The sequence below is a fragment of the Amblyraja radiata genome, chromosome 3 (assembly GCF_010909765.2).
Source record: "Amblyraja radiata isolate CabotCenter1 chromosome 3, sAmbRad1.1.pri, whole genome shotgun sequence".
In the NCBI taxonomy this organism is placed as follows: Eukaryota; Metazoa; Chordata; class Chondrichthyes; order Rajiformes; family Rajidae; genus Amblyraja; species Amblyraja radiata.
In genome coordinates, this window is record NC_045958.1 from 63,176,352 (window position 1) to 63,201,904 (window position 25,553).

General features: G+C 43.1%; 1 protein-coding gene across 1 annotated transcript in view; it reads right to left on the reverse strand.

Moving 5' to 3' along the window:
- Positions 1-25,295, reverse strand: part of tacr3 (tachykinin receptor 3) — a 68,188-nt gene extending 42,893 nt beyond the window's left edge. Inside the window, exon 1 of the mRNA XM_033017925.1 lies at positions 24,835-25,295. Within this exon, the coding sequence (XP_032873816.1) occupies positions 24,835-25,226 (392 nt within the window). The 5' untranslated portion in view covers positions 25,227-25,295. The remainder of the gene's footprint in view (positions 1-24,834) is intronic.
- Between the last annotated feature and the right edge of the window lie 258 nt (positions 25,296-25,553).

Genomic DNA, 25,553 nt, shown 5'->3' on the forward strand with positions numbered 1-25,553 from the left:
AGAGGCTTGTCGGTCGAGACAAAAGTATGCAGGACCGATTGCGATTAGGACACTTCAGTATAGTCCAGCATGGAGCTTCCTTCACTGAGCAATGGACAAATGTTTATGCATTGCAGAATGTCATTATACAACAAGAGCAGATAAATACGTAGCGCCAGGAAATTGAGCGACAGAGAGCGACTGAAAAACGAAAACCTGCAGTCATGTGTCAGAACCCACCTACAAATAAAGAACAGAAACAGAGGAAATGTTAACTTTAGCAGAATTTCAAGAACAGGAAGAAATCTTCAAATTAGATTAGGATATTTAAAAAGGGAAGAGGTAGAGATACAGGTAGAGCTAGAGTGATTAGAAAGATGAGTGGAATGAACCATTATAAGTGCTAAGTTTTAGTACGATTATTACAGTTATGAGGATGTAATGTAAGATGACTGCAATAATATAATTTTGCAACTGTGTGTTAATCAATTATATTTAACGTACTAGAAATGGTGTTATTCGCCTCCAAGCTAAAGGGTAATGTATATAATGTAAATGGTGTAACCTGCCTCCAAGTTAAAGGGGGAGCAGTGTAATGTATATAATGTAATTAGCATATGTTATGTCTGGTGCGAGGGGACGCATGCGCTGGAGGAGACTCATGGTGGCGTCCTGGAATAAAGAAGCTTGATAGTTTCCTCCTGTATCTGAGAGTTCTTTTGAGTCAGTTCCAAGTACCCAAAATACACTACAGGGACCCCATTCAATCTTCAAAAATGTGCGGCAAAACAAATTGGTGAAGAGTACAGGAAGAGGAAAAACCTAGATTTTCTGTCCCAAGTCTATAAGGCCTGTCAACAGAAGATGAGAACACAGAGATAGACAATAGAAAAAGGATGGGTGATGTTTTGGGTGATATTCTTCAGACTGGTTCTGGTTCTGGTTCTGGTTGATTACTGTGCAAACACCTCATCAGTGGCTATCTCGCGCAGGTCGGAGTGAGTAGAGTAGTGATTAAATTTTGAAGTGGGCCTTTTCGACCAAGTTGAGGAATCTAGTTGCTCAATCCCCTTTGTAAATGACTTAACATCGGGAGCAGCACGTGTGTTGGGTGGTAACATATTCCATTCCCTTATCGTCCTTGGGTAAAGGGAATATTGGTAGCAAAGTTTATTGAAATGTAGCGAGTTGATGATGCAGGGACCGTTATTTTGTCTTGTTTCATGGCAGTTTGTGCTCTGGGATGACGGGAGATTTGATGGCATGATTTTGTGAATCTCCTTGTAAATTGCAATAAGTCTTAGCCTGATTCTGCGGAGCTCTAGGGTATCCCATCCGAGAGAAGTCAGCATACTATTCACGCTTGATTTGCGCTTGTAGTCATCACATACAAAGCGGGCTGCTCGGCGTTGTACTTTCTCCAGGGTGATCTTGTTGTTGTCGTTGTTGTTGAAAGGATCCCAAACGGCTCCACAATACTCTAATTTGAGCCTGACCAAGGACTTGTCGGCATTCTCTTTGACGGATGTACTACATGCGTGAACATTTATATTGAGTAGGCCGAGAGTTCTATTTGCCTTGTTAGACACTTGATTAATATGCGTCACCCAACTTAAATCTTTGCTTAATTCGACTCCTAGATATGGATGATGGTCGACAGCAAGCAATATATGGCTACCCATGTTGTATTCCGATAAAAGTGGTTTGATCTTGTGTGGGACAAGCATGGTATGACATTTGCTTGTACTGAATGACATCTGCCAGGTTTTCCCCACTCACAGAGAGCATCCAGATCCTTCTGTAAGGACAAGCTGTCTTCTGATGTTTTAATCTCTCTATAAATTATGGCATCATCTGCAAAGAGTCGAACTCTGGACAAAACTGCATTTGGAATGTCATTGATATACAGTAGGAAGAGCAATGGACCCATGACAGTCCCGTGTTATACCTGACGTCACAGAAGTTTCAATAGACGTCTCTCCCTCCAAGAGAACTCGCTGGTGTCTCCTTGTCAAAAAGATCTCAATCCATTTTTAGAGGTTGCTGTCTATTCCTACATGGTTGAGCTTGTACAGGAGCCGCTTATGGGGAACATTATCAAACACCTTACTGAAGTCTAATATAATCAGGTCAGTCTCACCCTTGTTATCGAGTGACCTGGCTAGATCATCGATGAGTCCCGCCAGTTGGGTTTCACATGATCGACCCTGTCTAAAGCCATATTGGTGGTTTGTTAGTACCTTGTGGAAGTCAATGTGGTCCATAATATGTCGGTGGATTATATGTTCGAGAATCTTGCATGGTATGGAGGTCAGTGAAACTGGGCGATAATTTGCAGGATTTATCCTATCTCATCTTTTATAGATGGGGACTATGTTAGCATTCAGCCAATCTTCTCGGAGTTCTCCACTATCCACAGACTTCTGAAAAATATTTTGGAAGACTGTAGCTAAGCTTGCTGCACAATTCTTTAAAACTCTGGCTGGTATCTGGTCTGGCCCTGATGCCTTTTTTGGTTTTATTTCTTCCAATAATATCTGCAACCCGTTCATTGTTACCTTAAGATCTGAAAATTTTGGAGTTTGTTGTGAGTTCAATGAGGGGAATTCATCTAGGTTTTCTTCAGTAAAATCCGAACAAAACTGCTGGTTTAACACTTCGGCCCTGTCTGCTGCCAAAGAAATGGTCCGCCCCATCGTGTAAGGCTTGAGATTCCAAATACTTCCTGGCTCATTTTCTTAATGTAATTCCAGAAAGGCTTTGTGTCTTCTGATTTTAAACTTTCCCCTATCACATCATGGATGTATTCTTGATGCACTATCCTGATTTGTCTGTCAATTGAACGCCAACATTTCTTGAAATCTGTCCATGCGGAAGTTGACCCAGATTTTCTTGCTCTGTTATAAATCCTTTGTTTTTTCTTAATTGCACGCCTAATTGATGAATTTACCCACGGTAAATTATATCTGGTGGAACACATTTTTGATGGAATAAAACGGTCCATGGCCCCGACAAGAACTTGTTTAAAATCTAACCACAGCGTGTTTATGTCCATTGCTGCCACATAATCTCCTGTTAATTTCTCATTAAATTCTGATATGTTCATCTATGGAAGAGAAATCTGCCTTTTTGTAGAGGAAAATCTTCCTTCTCGGTGGTCTAACTTCTTTGGCTGTCATCTTGGCTTGGACAATAACAGCATCATGGTCGCTTATGCCTGATGTTACATCACAACTTTCTACAAAGGAGGAATGGCTGACAAAACACAAGTCAAGTATATTTCTGTCTCTAGTGGGCTTATCAACCATTTGAGTGAGGTTAAAATCATTGGCTAAATCCAACATAATCTTGCTACATGCGGTATTTCTTCCTGCCGTACAAAGAATATTACTGGACCAGTCTATATCAGGGAGAGTAAAATCACCCAGTAGCCATACAGAAGCAGACCGGAATCTTGGATAAAGAAGCTTCAAGTTCTCTTAAATATTCCTGTCCTGACGATGGAGGATGGTAACATTCCCAGATGTATGTAGGCTTTAGCCCCTTTATGACTGAAAGTAGAGGGGAGGGAGCTGGAGGCAAGAAAAGACCAGCAGCAACAGATGACCAAGGAAGGATAGAGCCCATAATGTCTCATTGTAAGCTGGGGAAGAGGTGATAACTAAGTGAGACAAAGATGCAAACAGTGAAACATGTAGGATGACTAGGGAGGGGGCGAAAGCAGGGGTTACTTGAAATTAGATAAATCAATTTTCATACCGCTGGGTTGTAAGCTGTCCAAGCAAAGTATGAGGTGCTAGTCCTTCTATTTGTGTATGCAGTACTAGGTTAACATTTCTGTATAGAAGATCTGCCTGTATAAAACTAAAAGGGACTTTGTTACAAAGGTACTTGGAGCCTTAATCTGCTTCACGAAAAGAATGGAAGTGTTGAGGAGCCTCATGTGCCACAAGGCCTGGTGGTGGAGGAAGAGATAGTCACTCACGTCTGGAACAGGAAAACCAACCAGTATCTGGACGTCTGATTGCCAATCAACAATCTTGGAACACTGATTCATTGAACTTCCTCGCCATAACTAAACAATGAACAGCCAGATCTGCTAGGATTGCACATCATAAGTTTGAGTGCAAAGCAAATGGATTCCAGTCATTAAATTTAAATGATGAAATAAAATCACCCAGAGCAGTCTTGTGGTGAAGAGTGCAAAGTCAATTACTCTGCTGACAGCATGTCTCAGTTGACAGCACTTTTGCCTTGGAGTCAGAAGGTTATGAATAGCATTGCAAAGGTTGCCTTTGCATTGCAAACTTAGAGTCAGCTTTGTCATAGCTTTGTCATACAGTTTCAGTTTCCCAAGAAGTGTTAAAAATAACCGACTCCAAATTGAGTAACTTTTCCTAGGACTGATAGCTAAAGTCATGAGCAATTGCTAGGCAGGAATTCACGCACATGAAGTGAGGTAAGCAAAAAGCTTTGTTTCAGATGCTATCAGATCAAATAATACATAAGTAAATACAATCATGTCAAATTCAAGTACAATAGGTAGAGCAAAGGGAAAGATGGAGTGCAGAATGTAGTTCTCTGCAATGTTGCACAACAGTTCCATTGATAAAGTTCAATATCCGCAATGGGGTAGAGATGAGTTGGACAGTACCTTCGATATGGATACGTACTCCTAGATCCCTTTGCACTACAACGCTCACCAGGTCCCTACCATTGAGTGTGGTCCTGCCCGGGTTTGACTTCGCAAAATGCAACATCTGACACTTGTCCAAATTAAACTCCATTTGTAATTCCCCAACCCACTTGCATAGCTGATCAGGATGCCCCTGTAATTTTTGATAATCATCTTCGTCTCTGATACCACCTATTTTTGTGACATATACAAATTGTATTTACTCATCCAAATCATTGATAAACAACAATGGACCCTGCACCAATTCCTGAGGCACAAAAAGTTACAGTTAGCCCGTTCCTGTGCTATACTTTTCTATGTTCTCTAGTTTCCACGTCTTTCTTTATGGTATAAACGGAGGAGAAATATCCATTGACGACCTTGTCCGTCTCCTTCAACTCTACACCTAGATGACCATTTTGGTTTCTGAGAACACCTATTCTATCTCTGCTTAGCCTTTTTACGAAACACACTTTGCACAGAGTTTTAAAAATGACCAAGCTATCAACCAGCACATATTTGAGACATGTGAGGAAACTGGAGCAGTGAGGGAAATCCACATTGTAACATGGAGAATGTATAAATTCCATACAAACAATATCCAACGTCAGGATACTACCTAGGTCATTGGCAACAGATCCATTATCACTCTGTCACAGGAGAATAAATGGAGGGACAGGATTAATAGGAATGGCGCAAGTCAGAGTAGATATATGGGCAGCATGTCACATTTTATATTACAGTGAACTAAGAAACTCATTAAGAAAGCAATGAAAATTAATACAACAATGAACATTGCAGCATAGTCCCTTTTTCTAATTTGACCGTTGCTTAGCAAACATTGAAGAATCCCATGTCAAAAAATACTTTTGGGACAAGCACAGAGCCAGCTGGACTTTGCTCACCCACCTCCACAATATTATCCATGTCAATTATTTAGAGGACCTGCTTTACATAAATAATTTTCCATATAATCTCTCCCTCAATCACCTGAACCATGCCACCAAACACTAAAACGAGACACTCCTTTCCAATGTGCCTTCTGATGAAGGGGTTATCTTTCTCAAAATAATTACTGTTTCTCTCCCTGCAGCTGCTGCCTGACCCATGGAACATTAAAATATCTAGTTTTTATTCTTGATTTCTTGCAGCTACATCTTTTGTTCTTTGGCACCATTTCCCACTCCTCAAACAAAATAATTCACTCTTCCTCTCTGTTTCACTATGATGGATGGAGCTCCTGCCTGCAGATTGTGACAACAATGCTACACTCGCCTTGACTGTGCACTTAGATTCCACTGGCAGTTCTCTGGCTCTTAACAAAATCGATCTAGAACCAGCTTCTAACCCACCCATTGATGGGTAGTGATACCAGTCTAGGTATCCATCTCCGTCCCCATTACAGCCTAACATCGTGGTTGGTGGCCTTTCCTGGAGACCGACGGGACTTTAACATCGCTGAGCTCGCAATCCCTTTGCCGGGGATCGAAGCACCAACTGCGGGGCCTGTAGACTTTAACATGGTGAAGCCCGCGGTCTCTGGTAAGAGGAGGCCGACTTGGGAGCTCCATGCCGCGGAGAGAGTTTCAAGTGCCCCGACGTGGGAGTTTCGAACACCCTTCGATCGTTGGCTACGGGGGCTTTGATCGCCCCGACTGTGGGTGGTTTGACTGCCCCGACCGTGGGAGAACAAAGAGGAAGATTGAACTTTATTGCCTTCCATCACAGTGAGGAATGTGGAATCCACTGTGATGGATATTTATGTTAACTTTTATTTTATGTGGTTGTGTGTCTTGTTGCTTTTCACTTAGTATAGCTGTATGGTTACTCAAACTTCACTGTACCTTAGCTGGTACCTGCGACAATAAACTGACCTTGAAACCTTGAAGTGCACTAATTAATTACATCTCTTGTTCAATTCCACAAGAGTTCTCCAAATGAGCAGGGTGCAGGGATTGATATCAATTCTGCATGGCATTTGTGCAAAAGCTTGGAACACCATTAGAAGTGTAAAGTAAAGTACTGTCCACTGACTACTAGGAGTAACCATTTTTTGGTATGTGAATGAATTTCCATCATACATCAATCGTACAAGGCATAAAACATAAGCAATGTGATGCACAACCTATGGGAAGCATTAGACCATTGAGATTTATCCCACATAACTAGTAGAAGATTTGGACAAAGGAGTTCATTGCAGCCAAATGTAACCATTAAGGAGGAAAACAGATAGATAGAAGAGTGTCCTAGAACGACCTGCCCCCCCACATCCCAATCTCTCTTACTACCCAAAAAAACAAATAAATTAGATGGTCAAAGAACTGGAAGGTCCTTAAGGAATGCATTAGGATCAGCACAGATGGCTGAGCAAATATGTAAAATGGATCGGCTTAAAACAAATCCTCGATATGATAAAAACAAGAGATGTTATATAAAAGCTTGAATGATTAAATGTTTGCCCGTATCCTGAGCTTGTTAGATTACATTTAGAGCTTGTACGGAGATTAGCAGTGCTTGGACTGCTTCTTTTTGGAAGTAAAGTAAGGAGTTGTTCAAACAACAGCAATGCAGCTTCAATTTCCTGGAAACAAACACAATCCAGATTATTGAACTCTCCAATATTAGGTAACTACCAACCTGCCCACTCCATCTATCCCCGTACTCCATTCACCCTCTTCCCTGTACCCTACCTGGATATGCACCTATTTCTCCCCTCCACGTACATTCCTTCCTCTAACGTCACAACTCGCAATTGTTCAATGCTTTTGTATCACAACTTGTTTTTTCCATCCCAAGCCTTTGTCCAACCATCTGCCTGTCGAACTCCCCTCTCACCTGTATCCACCTATTATTCACAAGGCTTTGTCCTGCCCCTCCTCTCTTCCAACTTTCGGTTCCCCCCACCCCACCACCACAACTAGTTTGAAGATGGATCCATCACAAAAAGTCACCTATCCAGTTATAGAGCTGCTGCCTCAGCACCAGAGACCAATGCTCGATCCGGACCTTCAGCGCTGACTGCGCAGAGTTTGCACATTCTCACTGTGGCTGCGTGCGTTTCCTCTGGGTGCTCCAGATTCCGTTCACATAACCATATACCAATTACAGCATGGAAACAGGCCATCTCGGCCCTACAATTCCATGCCGAACAATTATTTCCCCCTAGTCCCATCTACCTGCACTCAGACCATAACCCTCCATTCCTTTCCCATCCATATACCTATCCAATTTATTTTTAAATGATAAAATCGAACCTGCCTCCACCACTTCCAACATGAGTTTGTTGGTTAAATTGGCCTCTGTAAATTGCACTTGGTGTGTAGGGAGTAGGTTAACGTATAACTAGATGTGATGGTTCATCATAAACCATGATCAATGGTTGTGTTAATTCTGGCTAAATAGGAGAGGCTAGGACTTCAAAATGGGGTAAAAGCTACAGGGCAGCTGGGAGATTTGGTCAATTTGGAATTGCTCTCTGCAGAGCTGGGATAAGCTGCGGAGCGTGCCAGTGTGTCTAGAGCCTTGGTACAATTTGCAAGAAAAGAATAAGAACATCTGCAGACCCTGTCAATTAGGTGCAAAATGCATAGAATGGATTTGATGGCTGCAAACCACACATACACCTTGTAAATAATTGTAAATAATGTTGCAGTTCAATTTTGCCGAGTGTTGATTGGATGAGGTATTGAGCCTTGTTTGGATTTCTTGTAGATCAGGGTAAATGTTTCTAAGTTGGCTTCCTTGCGAAGTCCGATTTGAATACAATGTATTGAGCTGCTGTATTATTGGGTTAGGGAAATGTCTGTTATGTATGCGGTTGTATGATATCTGTATTTGGATTATTAAGAGATATAGTTCGGCCCCTCGAGGTCCCAGGACATGCAAAAGGCCGCTGCCACGAGGTCCAGCGTCGATCTTCCGGAAGACCGCTTGGGACTGCGTGACTTTCTGGGGTGTCACTGTTTGAGCGAGGCCTAGAGGGCTTGATCAGGCAGATACGAGGATCGAACCCGCGGTGGGATAGGTACAGTCGCTGAACTGTAATTGCGCTTTTGTTAAAATAAAGATTAGTTGTTTCAAGTGCTTGATTCAGTGTGTTTACTGAAACTAGACGGGGGGAGGGGGGGGGAGGGGGGCTTAGAAACAAGCAATTTACAGTTGCCATGAACTCGGTTGGCCAAAGGGCCTGTTTCCTTGCTGCATCTCTAAACCAAATTAAATTGGGATTAATACGGGTGGCAAAATGTAAAGTGATGGCATTGCCAGAGATGGTGTTCAGCAGCAAATAGGAACACAAGTTGCCCTGAACCTCACACTTTGTTACCCAAGCAGGGAGGAAACTATCTACCACACAAGGGCAGGGAACTGCAGGAAAACGCATGGAAACAGAGTTAGTGTTTCATGTTTGTGAATTTTCTTGGGTCAGCTGCACCCCAGCAATCTCCAACCACTTCTGTGTGAATTTGTGCATCGGACTTGGGTAGACACAAGACGCTGTTCCTGGAGGCTCGTGTCTTCCCAACATACAACATACATCATCCCATCTGCAATCTCAAGCGGCCTTTTCACGGGGCGAGTTGACGCAAGATGTCACCAGAGTGAAGAGGTCGTGGTCCAGCACGAGTCTCGCACGATATAACGGCAGTAGATAAAGAGTTCCCACGGTACTCGGCATTTCTGCTATTTGTGCGAGTGAACTTGTCCGTTTCCCGAGCTTTCCCGTTAAATCTTGAATGAACATCGTGAACTACACGTGACACAAATGATGTAACTTTTTTTTTCACACACTATATATATCCTCCCTTGGTTGAATTGGCTCATTTGGAGACATATTTTACTGTGTATGTGGGAGACACAGATGGACTGAGCACAGTACCTCGGTCTTACTGTGTGTGGGAGAGGGGGAGAAAGAGACGTACACTCACAGAGGCAGAGTCTCTCAGCCTGTGTAAGAGGGAGGGAGAGAGAGAGAGAGGCACACACAAGGTGGATGTGAAATCTCACCTGCCTGTTTCAGTGACAGACACCCGCCGTCAGTAAATGAAGACACCCCCATCTGCCTCCCCCTCCTCTCCCTCGACTCCCCCACCTTTCTCTCCCAACTCCAGTCCCGTCCCGACCCCCTGGGAAACTGAATAGAGCAACAGTCAACTGCTGCCTGTGCGCTGATATGACAATAAAGGCTACTTTACTTTACTGAGTTAAAGAGTTCCCACGGTAGACTGTAAAACTGGGACCCTGGTTCTGGACTCCCCCAACACCGGAACCCTTCTTCAGACAGCCTAATCGGAATTGAGTCTGAAGATGTGTCTCGTCCCGAAACATCAGCTTTTTTTCTCCAGAGATGCTGCTTGACTCGCTGAGTTACTCCAGCTTTTTGTGTCTGTCTTCGGTTTAAACCAGCATGTGCAGTTCACTCCTTACACGGGTCTCTGTACAACATTGATTGGTAGCGTTCCGGACCCCTGGACCCGAGGACTCCGACCTGTATCTCTCAAAGAAGTACATGTGAAAATTTTCTCACGGACCATAAAAATGCGTAACCTTTCAGTAAAGTCCCTTTTAAAGTCCCTTTTAAAGATTATAGTTATTTTCTTGAATCTCATTAACATAACTCATGAATAAGTTGATGTCCATATGCGGATGCAAATCTTTATTTTTATTTATTTTTTAAATTCAATCCCACATAAGATAATTTTTACTCACCTCTGTCCAGCTTCCGGGTTCACCGTTCGCAGGAGTTCCCACGGTACCCGCAAGAGTTATTACGGATATCGCACTGGCCACTACGTTCATATAATGTTGCAATACTCAACCACAAGTGTACAAGTCACTCTTGGAGAAATTCAAACTTTCTTGAATTTTCTCCCGAGTGACCAAGTTACACGATGACCTGCCGTTAGCGCTACGGTGGTCCACGGTGGTCCACGAATGCCGCACTGTTATCGCACGAGGTTCCCACGATGTTGAATTCTGGTTAACTCTTGCGTCAAGTCGCCCCTTGAAAAAGCCGCATTACTCAGAAGATGAGTTCTTAACTGTGTTCTTAAATCACGTAATCCACATCAGCAGGTTTTGAAATTACTCAACTAAATTTATTTAAAGAACAGGTGAAGTTAAAAAGAATCCTGAATATAAATTCTACAATAGTATCAAAACTAGAAAAGGATTGTCTCCTAAAAATATTTAAATATATAAAGGACAACAAATTGGAAGGACAAGGAACTGCAGAAACTGGAATCGCTGTTGGAATAGCTCATCAGGTCAGACAGCATCTGTGGAGGGAATGGATAGATAACGTTTCTGGTCAGGTTCCTTCCGCAGACCGATTGTATTAAGGGGAGAAAGCTGGAAAAGAGGAATGACGGGAGCAGGGCAAAGTCTGCCATTATTCAATTATGGACACAATAGTCAAACCTCCCTCACCTATATCCATCTATCACTTGCCAGGCTTTGCCCCACCCCCATCTTTTTTCTAGTTTTCTACCCCATACTAAAATCAGTCTGAGATGGTCCCGACCCAAAATGCCATCTATCCATTCCCTTCACAGGGAAATTACAAATTTGACAAATTACAAAGTATTAAACCAGCATCTGTTGTTCCTTGGATCTCATTTTTACATAGTCAACAGACAATAGACAATAGGTGCAGGAGTACGCCATTCGGCCCTTCGAGCCAGCACCGCCATTCAATGTGATCATGGCTGATCATCCCCTATCAGTACCCCGTTCCTGACTTTTCCCCATATCCCCTGACTCCGCTATCTTTACGAGCCCTATCCAGCTCTCTCTTGAAAGCATCCAGAGAACCTGCCTCCACCACCCTCCAAAGCAGAGAATTCCACAGACTCACAACTCTGTGAGAAAAAGTGTTTCCTCATCTCCGTTCTAAATGGTTTATCCCTTATTCTTAAACTGTGGCCCCGGTTCTGGACTCCCCCAACATCGGGAACATGTTTCCTGCCTCCAGCGTGTCCAAACCCTTAACAATCTTATATGTTTCAATAAGATCTCCTCTCATCCTTCTAAACTCGAGAGTGTACAAGCCCAGCTGCTTCATTCTCTCAGCATATGACAGTCCCGCCATCCCGGGAATTAACCTTGTAAACCTACGCTGCACTCCCTCAAAAGCAAGAATGTTAATAGTCATCTTGTTGTGTACAAAAGTGTAAATCAGTAGTAAAACCATTGACAAGTCAAGCACGTTTCAACAAAAATGTAAATAAATTAGGATAGGGTGATGAATAACAACTTGAACACAATTGGTATGCCAGAGAAAAGTTGATTTTTAAATTATCATCAGGCTCTCAAACAAAATTTTAAAATTGGGGAAACACAATGAAGGCAATGCATCACGAGCCACTTACATCAAATGATGAGCTTGAACACCAAATCCAAATTACCTGAAGCAAATGATGCTGAATGAACCAAGAGACTGTTTACAATTTGGTAACAATGATGGGTCTGTACATCCAAAGAGACCACAAAAGTTCCTGAATTTTAATTTATTGTACTGGGTCCAAATGGCCTTATTCCCAATGATACAAATTGAATGGAATTTTCCCATACAGTCAGTTTAAGAATGGTTTGGATTAAAATCAGGAGTGATCCCAACTTTTGGAGTGGAATAAAATGGGTTGCACACCCCAAGATGGAAGACCCTATCAAACATAGAATATTGAAAACTAAGAGACAAGAATGTTTAATTGCCCAACGCAGTGGGAATGGAACAATCCAAATTTAACTTCCTACACCTTTGCAGTCACATTAAACGCAAAAGCACAACAAATAAATACTATACACTAAACAATAAAACAAGAAATTATCAACTATACTAGGTAAACAGACTTTTGTAGTGCATAACAGTTCGGAGGCCCCCCATTCTCCTTCTTACCAGTAGCAGAGGGCATGGCAAGGGTGGTGTGGGTCTTTGATGATATTAGCTTCCCTCATGCGCCAACACTTTCGGTGGATCCCTTCGATGGTGGGGAGGTCAATACCTGTGATGGATCAGGCAAAGCTCACCACCTTCTGCAGCCTACTTTGTTCTTGACAGCTTGAGTTACCAAATACAGTCATGATGCAACCAGTCAGAATACTCACTATTCTGCACCTATAAACATTTGATAGAATATTCAGGGCCATACTGAATCATCTCAATCTTCTAAGGAACTGGAACCATTGATGAGCTTTCTTTGTGATTGCATCAATGTGCTGGGCCCAGGACAGATTTTCAGAGATATGCACGTACAGGAACTTGATGTTGTGGCCTTTCTTCAGGTTCGTGAATCTTCCGTTTTCCCTTTGTGAAATCAGCAATCAGCTCACTGGTCTTGTTTATATTAAATTTAAGATTGCTTTTCTGGCACCATTCACTCAGGTTATCAATTTCCCTTCTGTATGTTGACTCATTGCTGCCCATTATTCATCCAACAACGATAGGATTGGTGAATTTAAGGACAGCAATGGAGCAGTGACTTGATACGCACTCAAAGGTATAGAGAGAGTAGAGCAGGGTAATGAGCATGCAGCCTTGAGGTGCTCCTGTGCTGATGGTCAGCAAGGAGCATTATTGCCAATTTATACCGATGGAGGTCTGCCGATGAGGAAGTCGAGGATCCAGTTGCATAGGGATGTGCAGAGATGCAGTAGACAGAGTGCCAAAATGTTTAAAAGTACCATGACTATGGCCTATTACAATGGAATCCATTCTACGGAGATTTACAAAGATCATAATCACCGGACACAATTTTCTTCAAACCTGGAAGTAAGGGTTTCATTAGTAGCAATGCTAAATGCATCAAATTTTGATATCTTACGGAACATTGTGGATGATTCAAAGAGGCACAGAAGAGATTTGGCTTTGATGTTTAGGAATTACGTTTTTAAGACTAGACCACATATTAATAAACAGTTACAAGGACACGGTATTGAAAAACAATGCATTCATTTCATTGGAATTTTTTTAATTGCCAATACATCTAAATTGTCCAGTTTAGTTTAGTTTATTGTCACATGTACTGAAGTACACTGAAAAGATTTTTTGTTACATGCTAGCCAGTCAGCGGAAAGACTATATGTGATTACAATCAAGCTGTCCACCATGATGGTGTTGTCTGTGAATTTGCAAATTAAGTCTCAGATCAATCTATAAATCCAAATCTGATCAAAATTGTAATGGATACACTGTGGTGGACAAGATAAAGGGAATAGCATTTAGTGCAAGCTAAAGTCCAGTAAAGTCAGGTCTCCAATGAGGTAAATGGCAGCTCAGAGGGTGGCTCAGAACTGCTCTCTATTTGGTGATAGGCTGGTTCTGTTGCCTGACAACAGTTAGGAAGAAACTCTCCCCGAATCGGGAGGTATGTATTTTCACACCGAATATCCTGAACTTCCTAAGCCTTCTAAGGGATTAGAGACATTGATGTGCTTCCTTGGTCATTGATTCAATGTGGCTAATCCAGGCCAGGTTGCTGGTGATATTTACTCTTAGGAATTTGAAGCTTTCAACCATTTCTAGTTTACCACTGGCAATGTATACAGGGGTATGTGTACCACTTGGCTTCCTGAAGTCGATCACTATCTAGTTTGTCTTGACACCAGGTTACGAGGTTCTCAATCTTCTTCCTGTACTCCGTCTCATTATTTGATATCCGGCTCACTATGATGGTGTCGTCTGTGAATTTGCAAATTAACTCTCAGATTAATCTATGAATCAAAATCTGATCAAAATTGTAATGGATACACTATGGTGCACATTTCACAATGTGGGGTGAGTATACATTCCGTCACTGACCTGCAGTGCACTTACTGCTTTCCTTTCAGCATTTGGGGATTTTTAAAAAACTTCTTATTAGTTTGCTTCACAGGTTGTGCACTGTCTTTGAATGGGTGAGTTTGTCTAGGTGTCATCCTACAGCAGCCTCATGTAACAGTTCACCATCTTCCTGTTGGTTCATTCTTCAGCCAATCAGCATCAATTGACGATCTCCACTAAACAGCTCCGCCATTTAGCTGAACATGATTTTCCATGTACTCTTATCATTCAGCCACAACCAAGATACTCATCTACAATAGGTTTTGTTTCCAGTCATCTAGATGACTTTAAAAGCCATCAATTGTGTCAAAAACACAAAGGGTTCCACAACAATGTTGATAAAAGGATTTGAACACAGTAGTGATCAATCTGCTGCCTGATATTCTCCACCAACTGGACAGCAGATTTCAAACTTCATACTATTCAAACAGTTGGAAAAATATGGGAACATAATCTCTAGAATTTAGGAGATTGAGAGGGGATCTTATAGAAACTTACAAAATTCTTAAGGGGTTGGACAGGCTAGATGCAGGAAGATTGCTCCCGATGTTGGGGAAGTCCAGGACAAGGGGTCACAGCTTAAGGATAAGGGGGAAATCCTTTAAAACCGAGATGAGAAGAACTTTTTTCACACAGAGAGTGGTGAATCTCTGGAACTCCCTGCCACAGAGGGTAGTCGAGGCCAGTTCATTGGCTATATTTAAGAGGGAGTTAGATGTGGCCCTTGTGGCTAAGGGGATCAGAGGGTATGGAGAGAAGGCAGGTACGGGATACTGAGTTGGATGATCAGCCATGATCATATTGAATGGCGGTGCAGGCTCGAAGGGCCGAATGGCCTACTCCTGCACCTAATTTCTATGTTTCTATAAAGAAACTCAAAAGTACAGCAATTGACACCTGGATCATCAATTTACAGCCAAAGTAGAAATTCCCTAACTTTATGTACAAGTATGGCTCGTAAATATCCTCAAACCTGTTACCTTTGGCAAAGGTGGTGGTAGATATTGGAGCAGACAATACTGCCTGCTGGCAATAATTCCACAGAGACCGGTGCACAGGTCAACTTATTCTCGCCTGTACTCATTCCCACTCCAAAAGTTAGGTGCTTTGTAGATATGCAAGGGTTTGGGTACTTTGGAAATGGCAGGTGTCTGTGAGAAACTGGGCTTCACAGATAGTGACAATACATTGCAAGGTGCTGGAGACCCATGTGACCTAGCTGGCTCCACCATATCTGGAACTAGGAAGCTCCAGGAAGCTTCTGCCCATGTGACCCACCTGTTACCATTAAGTCTGGGTTCATCAAGGGCTTTCTGTTCTGCTTCAGTACACTGATACTTAATGTATGTTTGTGATTGGTTAGGGGAGTGTTATGTTTCTACTTTGTTTCAGTGTCTTCCTGCCGGTACCCGTGATTGGTCCAGAGGGGTGACCTCACTAAAGATGTTTCTACTTTGTTTCCATGTGTTAAAGATGATCCTATGTACTGTTCTGTGATTGGGCAAAGGAATTGCCACTCCATGTATTTTATCTGTGATTGGTTTGTTGGGGTTGCTCCCCTCCTTATACTTTCTCGCCCTTCGTGTCTAGGGTATAAAGATGATCTGTTTGTTGGGGTGTGGTCTTCTCTTTTGGTTCTGTCTACATGAGGCTGTCACGGGCTTGAGTGAATGGAGCAGAAGTTGACCTGCCGGTGTTGAATAAAAGGGTTTGGATTCCAGTGTTTGACTCAGTGTTTTACTGCCCCAGACTCAGGGTAGAAGAACCGGAATTAACATTTAAAATGGGAAACTGTCCTTCGATTTTTTTTTTTTTTTTTTTTAAAAGAGAGATGAAGCATGGAAACAGGCCCGATTGTAGGGTCAGTGCTTTTTCTGGCTCTAAAGAGTTAAAAACTAAATTTAAAAATTGTTAGTAATCTTTTCGTAGCATTAAAAATTAAAAAAGTTTTAAAATGAAAATCTATTCACTAAATAGGCAGTTAAGCTCTTGATCAGCTTAAGCAGTGTAGTGGACGACAATCCACAATAGACGCCAACAGCAAGAAATGATACGAGTGCAAGCATATTTTGTCGACGAAAGCATAGTGTAGCGTTACACAGCACAGAAACAGGCACTTCAGCCCACCAAGTTCTTGCAGACATACTGTACCCTTTTATTCTAATTCTATTAGTTCCCGGCCTTACATTTCTACGTGCTAAAAAATATGAATGCTCTTGGAGTAACTACTCCCACCATCCTATCAGGCAAGTTGTTCCAGATTGCAAGCACGCTTTGGGTGGAAACATCTTCAGGAATCTCTATCCCTCTTACTCTCCTTAACTAAAGCCAACTGGTTTTAGACATTTCAGCCAATGGAGACATTTCTCATTACTCACCTTGTAATTTGCACTCCGAATTTTACATACCTCCATCGACAACTCAGTTACCTCTGCTCTAATGAAAGCAAACCTAACCTACCCAGATGAATTGCAGTCCAGACAGCTGTGAGAATCAGTAGGTTTGTAATAGATGCCAATCGATAATCTCCTGTGTTGGAGTCAGTGATGTCAAGAAAGGGAAGGGAGGTGTCAGAGATGGTTGAAGGAGAAGTTGTTAAGGGCGAGGGCCAGCTCCACTAGATTGTCAAGAGTGTTCGTAGAGAGAGATTGTCTGGGTCTGCGGTCGAGGAAGAAACTGAGGGCTTTAAAGCCTCTCTGGTGGGGAATGGAGATGTAGAGTGAAGATAAAAGATGAGGACACAGGGGCCTGGAAACTGGAAGTCATTAAAGAAACAAAGGTCACTTGGAAGTGTCTTGGAGATAGGTGGGAGGAGATTGGACCAGGTGAGATATGATGGAATTGATGTATGTGGAAATGATTTCAGTGTGGCAGGAACAGACAGAAACAATGGGTCTGCCAAGGTAGTTCTTTCTGCTTATGGATTTTGGGGAGAAGGTAAAACTGGGGTTCAAAGGGATGGTATTCGGTACAACAAGTAATTAAGAATGCTAATACAATGCTTTTTTTGTTGCGCAGGAGAATGAAATACAATAGCAGGAGTCGTGCTTGTAATGTAATGCTTTGGTGAGACTTAATTGGAAATAGTGACCGGCATTAGCCTCATTGTGAATGATTATTGCAATGAAAACAGTTACAGGATCAGAGAGCTAAAAAGCACCAACACATGTTCTTCAGCTCCACTTGTCCATGCCAACTAAGCTGCCGGACAGAGATGATCCAATTTGCCTACAACCAGCCCATAACCCCCCCCACCCCCCCACCCCCAAACCTTTTCTAAGGTTGACCAGAACTGTATAAACCATTCCAAATGTGGTCTCATCAATGTCTTTTACAGCTGCAACATGACATCCCAGCTGCTGTCCTCAGTATATGCAGGAAAGAACTGCAGATCCTGGTTTAAATCAAAGGTAGACACAAAATGAAGGAGTCAGCAGGACAGTCGGCATCTCTGGAGAGAAGGAATGGGTGACTTATCGGTTCAAGAACCTTCTTCAGACTAATGACAGGGGATTATGCGAGATAGAGATAGAATGCAATCGGAGACAGTAAGACTGGTGGGAGGACTGGCAAGGGGGAGGGGATGGAGAGAGAGGGAAAGCAAGGCTATTTGAAGTTAGAAAAGTCAATGTTCGCTACCCAGGTAAAATATGAGGTGCTGTTCCTCCAATTTGCACTGGGCCTCACTCTGACAATGGAAGAGGCCCAGGACAGAAATGTCAGATTGGGAATGGGAGGAGGAGTTGAAGTGCTGATCCACTGGGAGATCAGGTAGGTTAAGGCAGACTGAGCGGATGTGTTCAGCAAAACGATCGCTGAGCCTGCGCTTGGTCTCACTGATGTACAGGAGTTGACACATGGAACAGCAGATACAGTGGATGAGGTTGGATGAGGTGCAAGTGAACCTCTGCCTCACCTGAAAAGACTGTTGTGGTCGGATGGAGTCGAGGGGGGAGGTAAAGGGACAGGTGTTGCATCTTCTGCGGTTGCTGGGGAAAGTACCTGGGGAGGGGGTGGTTTGGGTGGGAAGTGACGAGTTGACCAGGGAGTTGCGGAGGAACGGTCTCTGCGGAAAGCAGAAAGGGGTGGAGATGGGAAAATGTGGTCAGTAGTGAGATCCTGTTGGAGGTGGCGAAAATGTTGGAGGATTATATGCTGTATGTGATGGCCGATGGGGTGAAAGGTGAAGACAATGGGGACTCTGTCCTTGTTACGAATGGGGGGAAGGGGAGTAAGAGCGGAGCTGCGGGATATCGAGGAGATCCTCGTGAGAGCCTCATCTATAATGGAAGAGGGGAACCCCCATTTCCTAAAGAATAAGGACATCTCTGATGCCCTGGTATGGAAAACCTCATCCTGGGCACCTCAATTGGGAGTAGGGGGATAGAGTCTATTTAGACGAAGAGCATGTGAGGTGTCTTGTACATAGATAGGGAGTACATGCTGTACTCAGTACTCTGACCAATGAAGGCAAGTGTGCCAAAAGCCTTCTTCACAACCCTGTCACCTGTGTAAAGAGACTATGTACCTGCACCCTTGTGTTTTGCTCTACAACACTCCCTAGGAACTTACCATCAAACCAGTCCTGCCCTGGTTTGTCTTACCAAAATGCAATACCTAGTACTCATTTGCTTTTCAAGTTGAACAAGATCCTTTGGTAATCTTAAACCTATGCACTGAACTATACCACTATTTTTTGTGTCATCCACAAACATATCTCACGTAGACAGGAATTAATAAAACATTCACATCAGTCACGATGATCTTTCTGAAGAGCAGACTTTGGGTAGAAACAGTGGGGTGATTGGAGTGATTCAGTGGGTCAGGCATCATCTCCAGAGAACATGGATAGGTGAAGTTTCAGGTTGGGACCCTTCATCAGACTGATTGTAAGGTGGGGGGGGGGGGGGGGGTGGAGCAAGGAGGAAAGCTGGAAGAGGAGGGGCAGGACAAAGCTTGGCAGGAAACAGGTTGCTACAGGTGAAGGTTCAAGCTCAAGGTCAATTTATTGTCACATGTACCAATTAAAGTGCAGTGAAATCCGAATTACCATACAGCCATACTAAAAAAGCAACAAGACATACAACTACATAAAAGTTAACATAAACATCCACCACAGCGGATTCCCCACGTTCCTCACTGTGATGGAAGGCAAGAAAGTTGAATCTTCTTCCTCTTTATTCTCCCGCGATTGGGGCAGTCGAACTACCGCAGTTGGGGCGATCGAAGCTCCCACAGCCGGCAATCAAAGCTTCCGCATCGTGGCTGTTGAAGTTCTTGCGGCTTGGAGCTCCCAAAGTCGGTTTCTAACCAGAGACCACGAGCTCCACGATATTAAAGTCTGCAAGCTCCCGAGGTTGGAGCTCAGGGGTCGATCCCTGGTAAAGGGTTCGCCAGATCCGCGATGTTAAGTCCTGCAGGCTCCCGAAGTAAGTCTCCAGCAAAGGGCGCAACTCCTCGATGTTAGGCCGCAGTGCGGACAGAGATGCGATACGGAAAAAATTGCATCTCCGTCGATGTAAGAGATTAAAAAAAGTTTCCCCAAACCTGCTCCCCCCCCAACCCCCACATAAAACAAGCTTAAGAACTAAAATATACATTTAACATTTTCTATCAAATAACAAAGAAGGGACTGTTGGCGAGGCAGCCATTGCTGGCGCCATCCGGTGGTGAGAGGTGGTTTTACATAGGCAGAAGGTTGGACAAGAGCCAAAGATGAAAAGATGGAAGTTGTGAGACAAAAGGATTGAAGAGTTGTGAATTGTGAAGCTAAAGGAAGAAACTAGCCTACACCTCTTCTAATTCTGATGTTTCTGTAAGGTATCAATAAGTTTATAAATGTGTCAGTAAGTGAAAATTATGGATAAACAATTCACTGCTCACAATAGAAGTAATGACACATTTTTTTAATGCAATTTTCTCCTTAAATGCTTCAAAGAATAGTTAAATGTGAAAATGCTATTTGATTTAATATCTTAAATCTGTATACATTCCAGGTCTTAATTTGCTTTCTATATAATGTTTAAAATATTAATTAAAGTTAATATTCCCTGATTTCAGTCTGACAATTCTTCAGACACTATGGCTATGTCACAGATGATGGAGACCAAAGATTTAATGTCCCACAGCAATCAATGTTCTAAACAGGGAACTGAATTGCTGTAATTTTGTGACTGCTTTCTTCAAAATCAGTTGTGAATGTTGTCATTTTATTGTTTTAACAAAAAAATCCTGGACAATGTAAAGTGAAGTGGTGTATAAAAGTAGCAATAATAGGTCGACAGAATATACTGTGGCTCAGCAGAAAGATAGCAAGGGATTAATAGGGACATGTTATTTTGCTGCAAATTTGGAAACTGCTCCTTACCCCTCCAACCACACATAGTAATGATATACAGCTCTGCGTTTGTTGAAGTACTCAGGATACGATTTAAAACTTGTACCTTGACAGTTTTAAAACCACCAAGTATACAGGAGCTAATTCACAGCCACAGTAATTCATGCCAAAGAAAACATCCTCAATGATCCTTTTACTTCTCTGCCGCACTCAGAAAACAGAGATAACATTTTTAAAACTAATTGTTCTCTTATATTGGAACTACATCCTGCTTATGAATTTCTTCCCAAGGGTCTTTCCCAGATGCAGCTTGTTTTATGTTTATTCACCAAATTCAAAATAAATAATGCAACTATTATAGCTGTGATATTTATTTTACCATATAAAATTTAAAGGATAAATTACATTAAATAACTGATGTTAATTGGCTCCTTTTGATCACAAGTTGACATTGCCTCTGTCAATTTATTATTGTGAACTGTTATGGCAACTTTCCACTGAATATAAGTACATTGACTGTGTAATTGCAAACTCTGCCAACCAACTACTGTTCAGTTTACTTTACGTACATTATACTGTAGATTATTGCTCAATAGTTACTTTCTACCGTTATAGTCCTCTTTATCTTGGAAATTCTACATTTGGACATTTCACAGGCAAGAGATAAAGTCAGATTATTCCTGTTATTGCAATGTCATGTTAATAATGTAACAGCCTATTCTGCCAAGCCCGCAGCCAAACATGAAGCAGGATATTCCGAGCCAGTGTTCATAAAAACAAATTATATGAAACCAGAAGCAATTATGTCATCACATGCAAAGAATGTAATTACAATGCTCCCACCTCTGTTTACTGATAGTAAGCCGTCTAAATAGCTGCAAACCATCCCATCAAAACTGTGTCACCAATCATAACACAACATCCTTGGATCAGATGGAGGGAAGTGCTGGGGCATCTTCCACACATACAGTTATGTCAAGGCTGATGTCATAGTGATGAATCACTTCGCCCTACTCTGTCTGTGCTAACTACAAGTACCCACCTCTACAAATCTTAGTTTCTAATAATTGGCTTGTAACACTCTGTCCCATGATGTTTTAATTCCTCATCAAAATTCTCCTTAAATATTGCAACAGTACTGCCTTCACCAATCGCTTACACAGATTTCAACCATTTCCCTGGGTGAAACTAATTCTTCCTCAAGTCTCCTCGTGTGTACCATCACTCCATTAATTTGTATCGGACCTTTTATACCACGCAGCTCCACCTGAAATCTGCCCATCTTTCCATCACCAATTCACAGCCTTCTGGATCAAGGACCAGAAGCATGTGGGACAAAAATGGTTACACAACTTGGTCAGCATAATCGAGTTGAGCCTAAGGGCATGATTCCATGTTGTATAACCCCAGGACTATGACTTCTTAGAGGAGAGAATTTATCTAGTGTTTTTTGGGTGAAAATTGCTGTAAAATTACTCCTTAATGGCCTAGTACTAGTTTTATAATCACTTCATTGTTTGGGGTTTTCTCAAATATCAGTTTATTGGATCAGTTTATTTACTTTAAACACCTTATTAAACAATGTCTAAAGAAAGGTCTTGATCTGTAATATCATCTATTCCTTTTCTCCAGAGATGCTGTCTGACCTGCTGAGTTACTCCAACTTGTTGTGTCTATCTTTGGCATCTGCAGCTCCCTCCTGCACAACTTTATCACCTTTCTCTTAATCATCAATTCAACTCATCATTTGGTAAATCTGTTTCCTCTTTAATAACTAAAGTATTTTTTCCAACTTTCTCTGCTCAAAATAAATGTATTACCCCAGTGGGAACCACAGCCACTTTAATTTTTTCAAACGATGATCATACTAAAATGAGCTGTAATTTAAATGGTGGGATTTTCCCACAAGTATATTACCCTAGGTCCTCATATCAACTCTCTTCATACATTGTCCCCTTTTAACAATCTAATCCCTCAACCTTCAACTTTAGTTTAGTTTGGATATACAGCACATAAACAGACCCTTCAGCCCACTGAGTCTTTACTGACCAGTAATCACCTTGAATGCTAAAACTATCCTACACACTAGGGACAATTTAATATCCTACACATAATGGACTAGGGACAACTTAAACTACAAACATTATTTATCTTTGGAGTATGGGAGGGAACTGGGGCACCCGGAAAAAACCCATGCAGTCATGGAGAAAACAAACAAATCTGTACAAACAGCATCCACAGTAAGGATCAATGGTCTCTGGCACTGTAAGGGAGCAACTCCACTGCTGCGCCATTGTGCCGCCAATACTTCTCCACCAACAACCACTCTCTCTCGGCACCATTGCATATGACCACAGGAGATACAACACCCACCATCCCTAGATCAAAACTCTCCTTTCAGGTGATATAGTGATATACGTGCTCTTCTGTCCTCTGCATTAGTGAAACCAAACACAGTCTGGGCGACACACTTTACAGATATTTCTATTCAAAAGGCAAGGGTGAATCTGAACTTCCAACTCTTTGCCACTTGATTTATCTGTCCCCCCCCCCCCCCCCCCTCCCCCATTCTGATCAGTAAGTGGCCTCCTGCACAAATCTGACATTGCCAAGGCAAGTTTGAAGAACAACAGCTCATTTTCCATCACTGCACACGACAGTCCTTGGGATACAAAACTGAACCCAATTTCAGATAATCGGCATTTCTGGTTTGTGACAAAAATGGACTGCTGTAATGCAAGGACATCAGCCACCAAGGTTTCTGTCCTTTCACAGAGGATACTGACATGCTGAACATTCCACCATATTCTGTTTTTATTCCAGATGAACTCATCATCCGTTTTCAAGAAACCTGTACAGACCACTTTCTTTTTGAATTTCCATAAAATAATATATTGACATTTACACGGGGAAGAGGCAGTCCTGAACCTGGTGATGTGTGCTTCTGCCTGCCTGACTGGAGAGGGGAGACGAGGGAATGGAAAAGGTCCTTGACTGATTGACTGATTTCCCGACTTAACGTGAAGCGCAGATGGAATCGATAGTGTGGGAGGCTGGTCGGTGTGATGGGCTACATGCATCACCACATACCTGACTCGATTATATTCCACCGACCGAAGGTCCACCCAACTTTCCCTGCGACCAATTCGCCTGCCCATGAACACCGTCTCGATTCGTTTACCTAGCTCCGCCGGGGAGAAGTTGCTCGCTCCACCCGGACAGCAGCGGTGGTCACAACTCCACTCAGCTCACCGCCCCATATTCACCCACTCAGCGAGCTGTAAAGGCGCCGATTTGCGGGACGATTTGTAATATTCGGAAGAATCGGATAATCCGAGAAAGGCAAAATTGTAGATCGGACACTATGGTGGGATCACCGAGTTAAACTACCCAGCCGTCGGTCCGATGCCCGTTCGTCAACGCTACTTTCTGCTATGGGATTTTAGGCAACGTGTGGGAGGGTGGGATTACAGATTATAGTTTAGGAATCTTTATTGAACACATTGTTGAAAGCCCCTTTTAGTCTACATCGCTAACCCTTTGTGGAAAAGCGTTCCTTGTTCGACACTCAACATTTTAAGCGGTTCGTCACTCTGTGCCCCTGTAAACATTGACACACCAGTTGCACCATCCAAAACTCCTCCTTATTTCCCCCAATTACTCTTTAAAGTGCAGGTTTTAACCATTTGAAATAGGGATTTTCAACATCTCGATAGTTATAGAACTAACTGAAATGCCAGTGCTATTCGGGGCAACAACAAAACCCCATTGGGGTCCAAAGTTGCCCTAGCAAATGCTTTCGAGGGCGTTTTGTGTCTAGCTTTCGCCACCCCACCTACCTTTGGTTGACAGGTAGACCTGTTTCATTGTTTGTAACGGGCACTCGGGGACCCGGGAGTAACAGCGATGCAGACGGTTTGATGACTGGGGCTGGAGAGGCTACTATAGGTGAAGGGATAACACATTACCCGATACAGTGGGGTTCCCGACCTTTGGACCTGACCCTGGGAGGGGTGGGGGTGTTACCTGTCTACGGCAATGGCCGTCATGGAGTAGATGCTGGCGAACACGGCGGCGATGGGGAAGAAGTTGTGGAAGCGGCAGTAAGTCTCTCCGAAGTACCAGTCGTTGTGGACGGAGTAAATGAAATTGACCAACGTGTTGAAGGCAGCCACGGAGGCGTCGGAGAAGGCGAGGTTGACCAGAAAGTAGTTAGTCACCGTGCGCATTCTCTTGTGCGCTAGGATGATCCAGATGACGATGAGGTTGCCGAAGACGGCCACGGCTACCACCGAGCCGTAGGTGATGGACCACAGCGCGATCTGCCAGAAGGGCTGGATGAACTGGTTGCCCGGGGAAGGTTGCTTCTGGCTCTCGTTTCCCCAAGTACTGGTGACATTGGGCGACAGTGTGTCCATCTTGTTGTGGCACTGAGCTCCCGACCGCGGGACTCCGGAGTGATCAACCGCGCTCCCCAAGACAGCGGCGTCTACACACCAGCGGACGGGCAGCTCCCGCTTCTTTTAATCTCTGTGGGGCGGCGCTGTGCTAAATCACTTGATGCAATCCGACAGGCCGTGAGGGCATAGGCTGGATGCAGCAGCGGCTCCGCCCCGGGCGGGCGGACTGACTGACATTGTGGACCAGAGGCGGGGAAGGAGGGAAGTTCCAGGGCGCCGGGGAGGAGGCGAGTTTTGCCCTGAACTTGTTGCACCGATTGAGCGAGCTTTCCGAAAGTGAAAGGA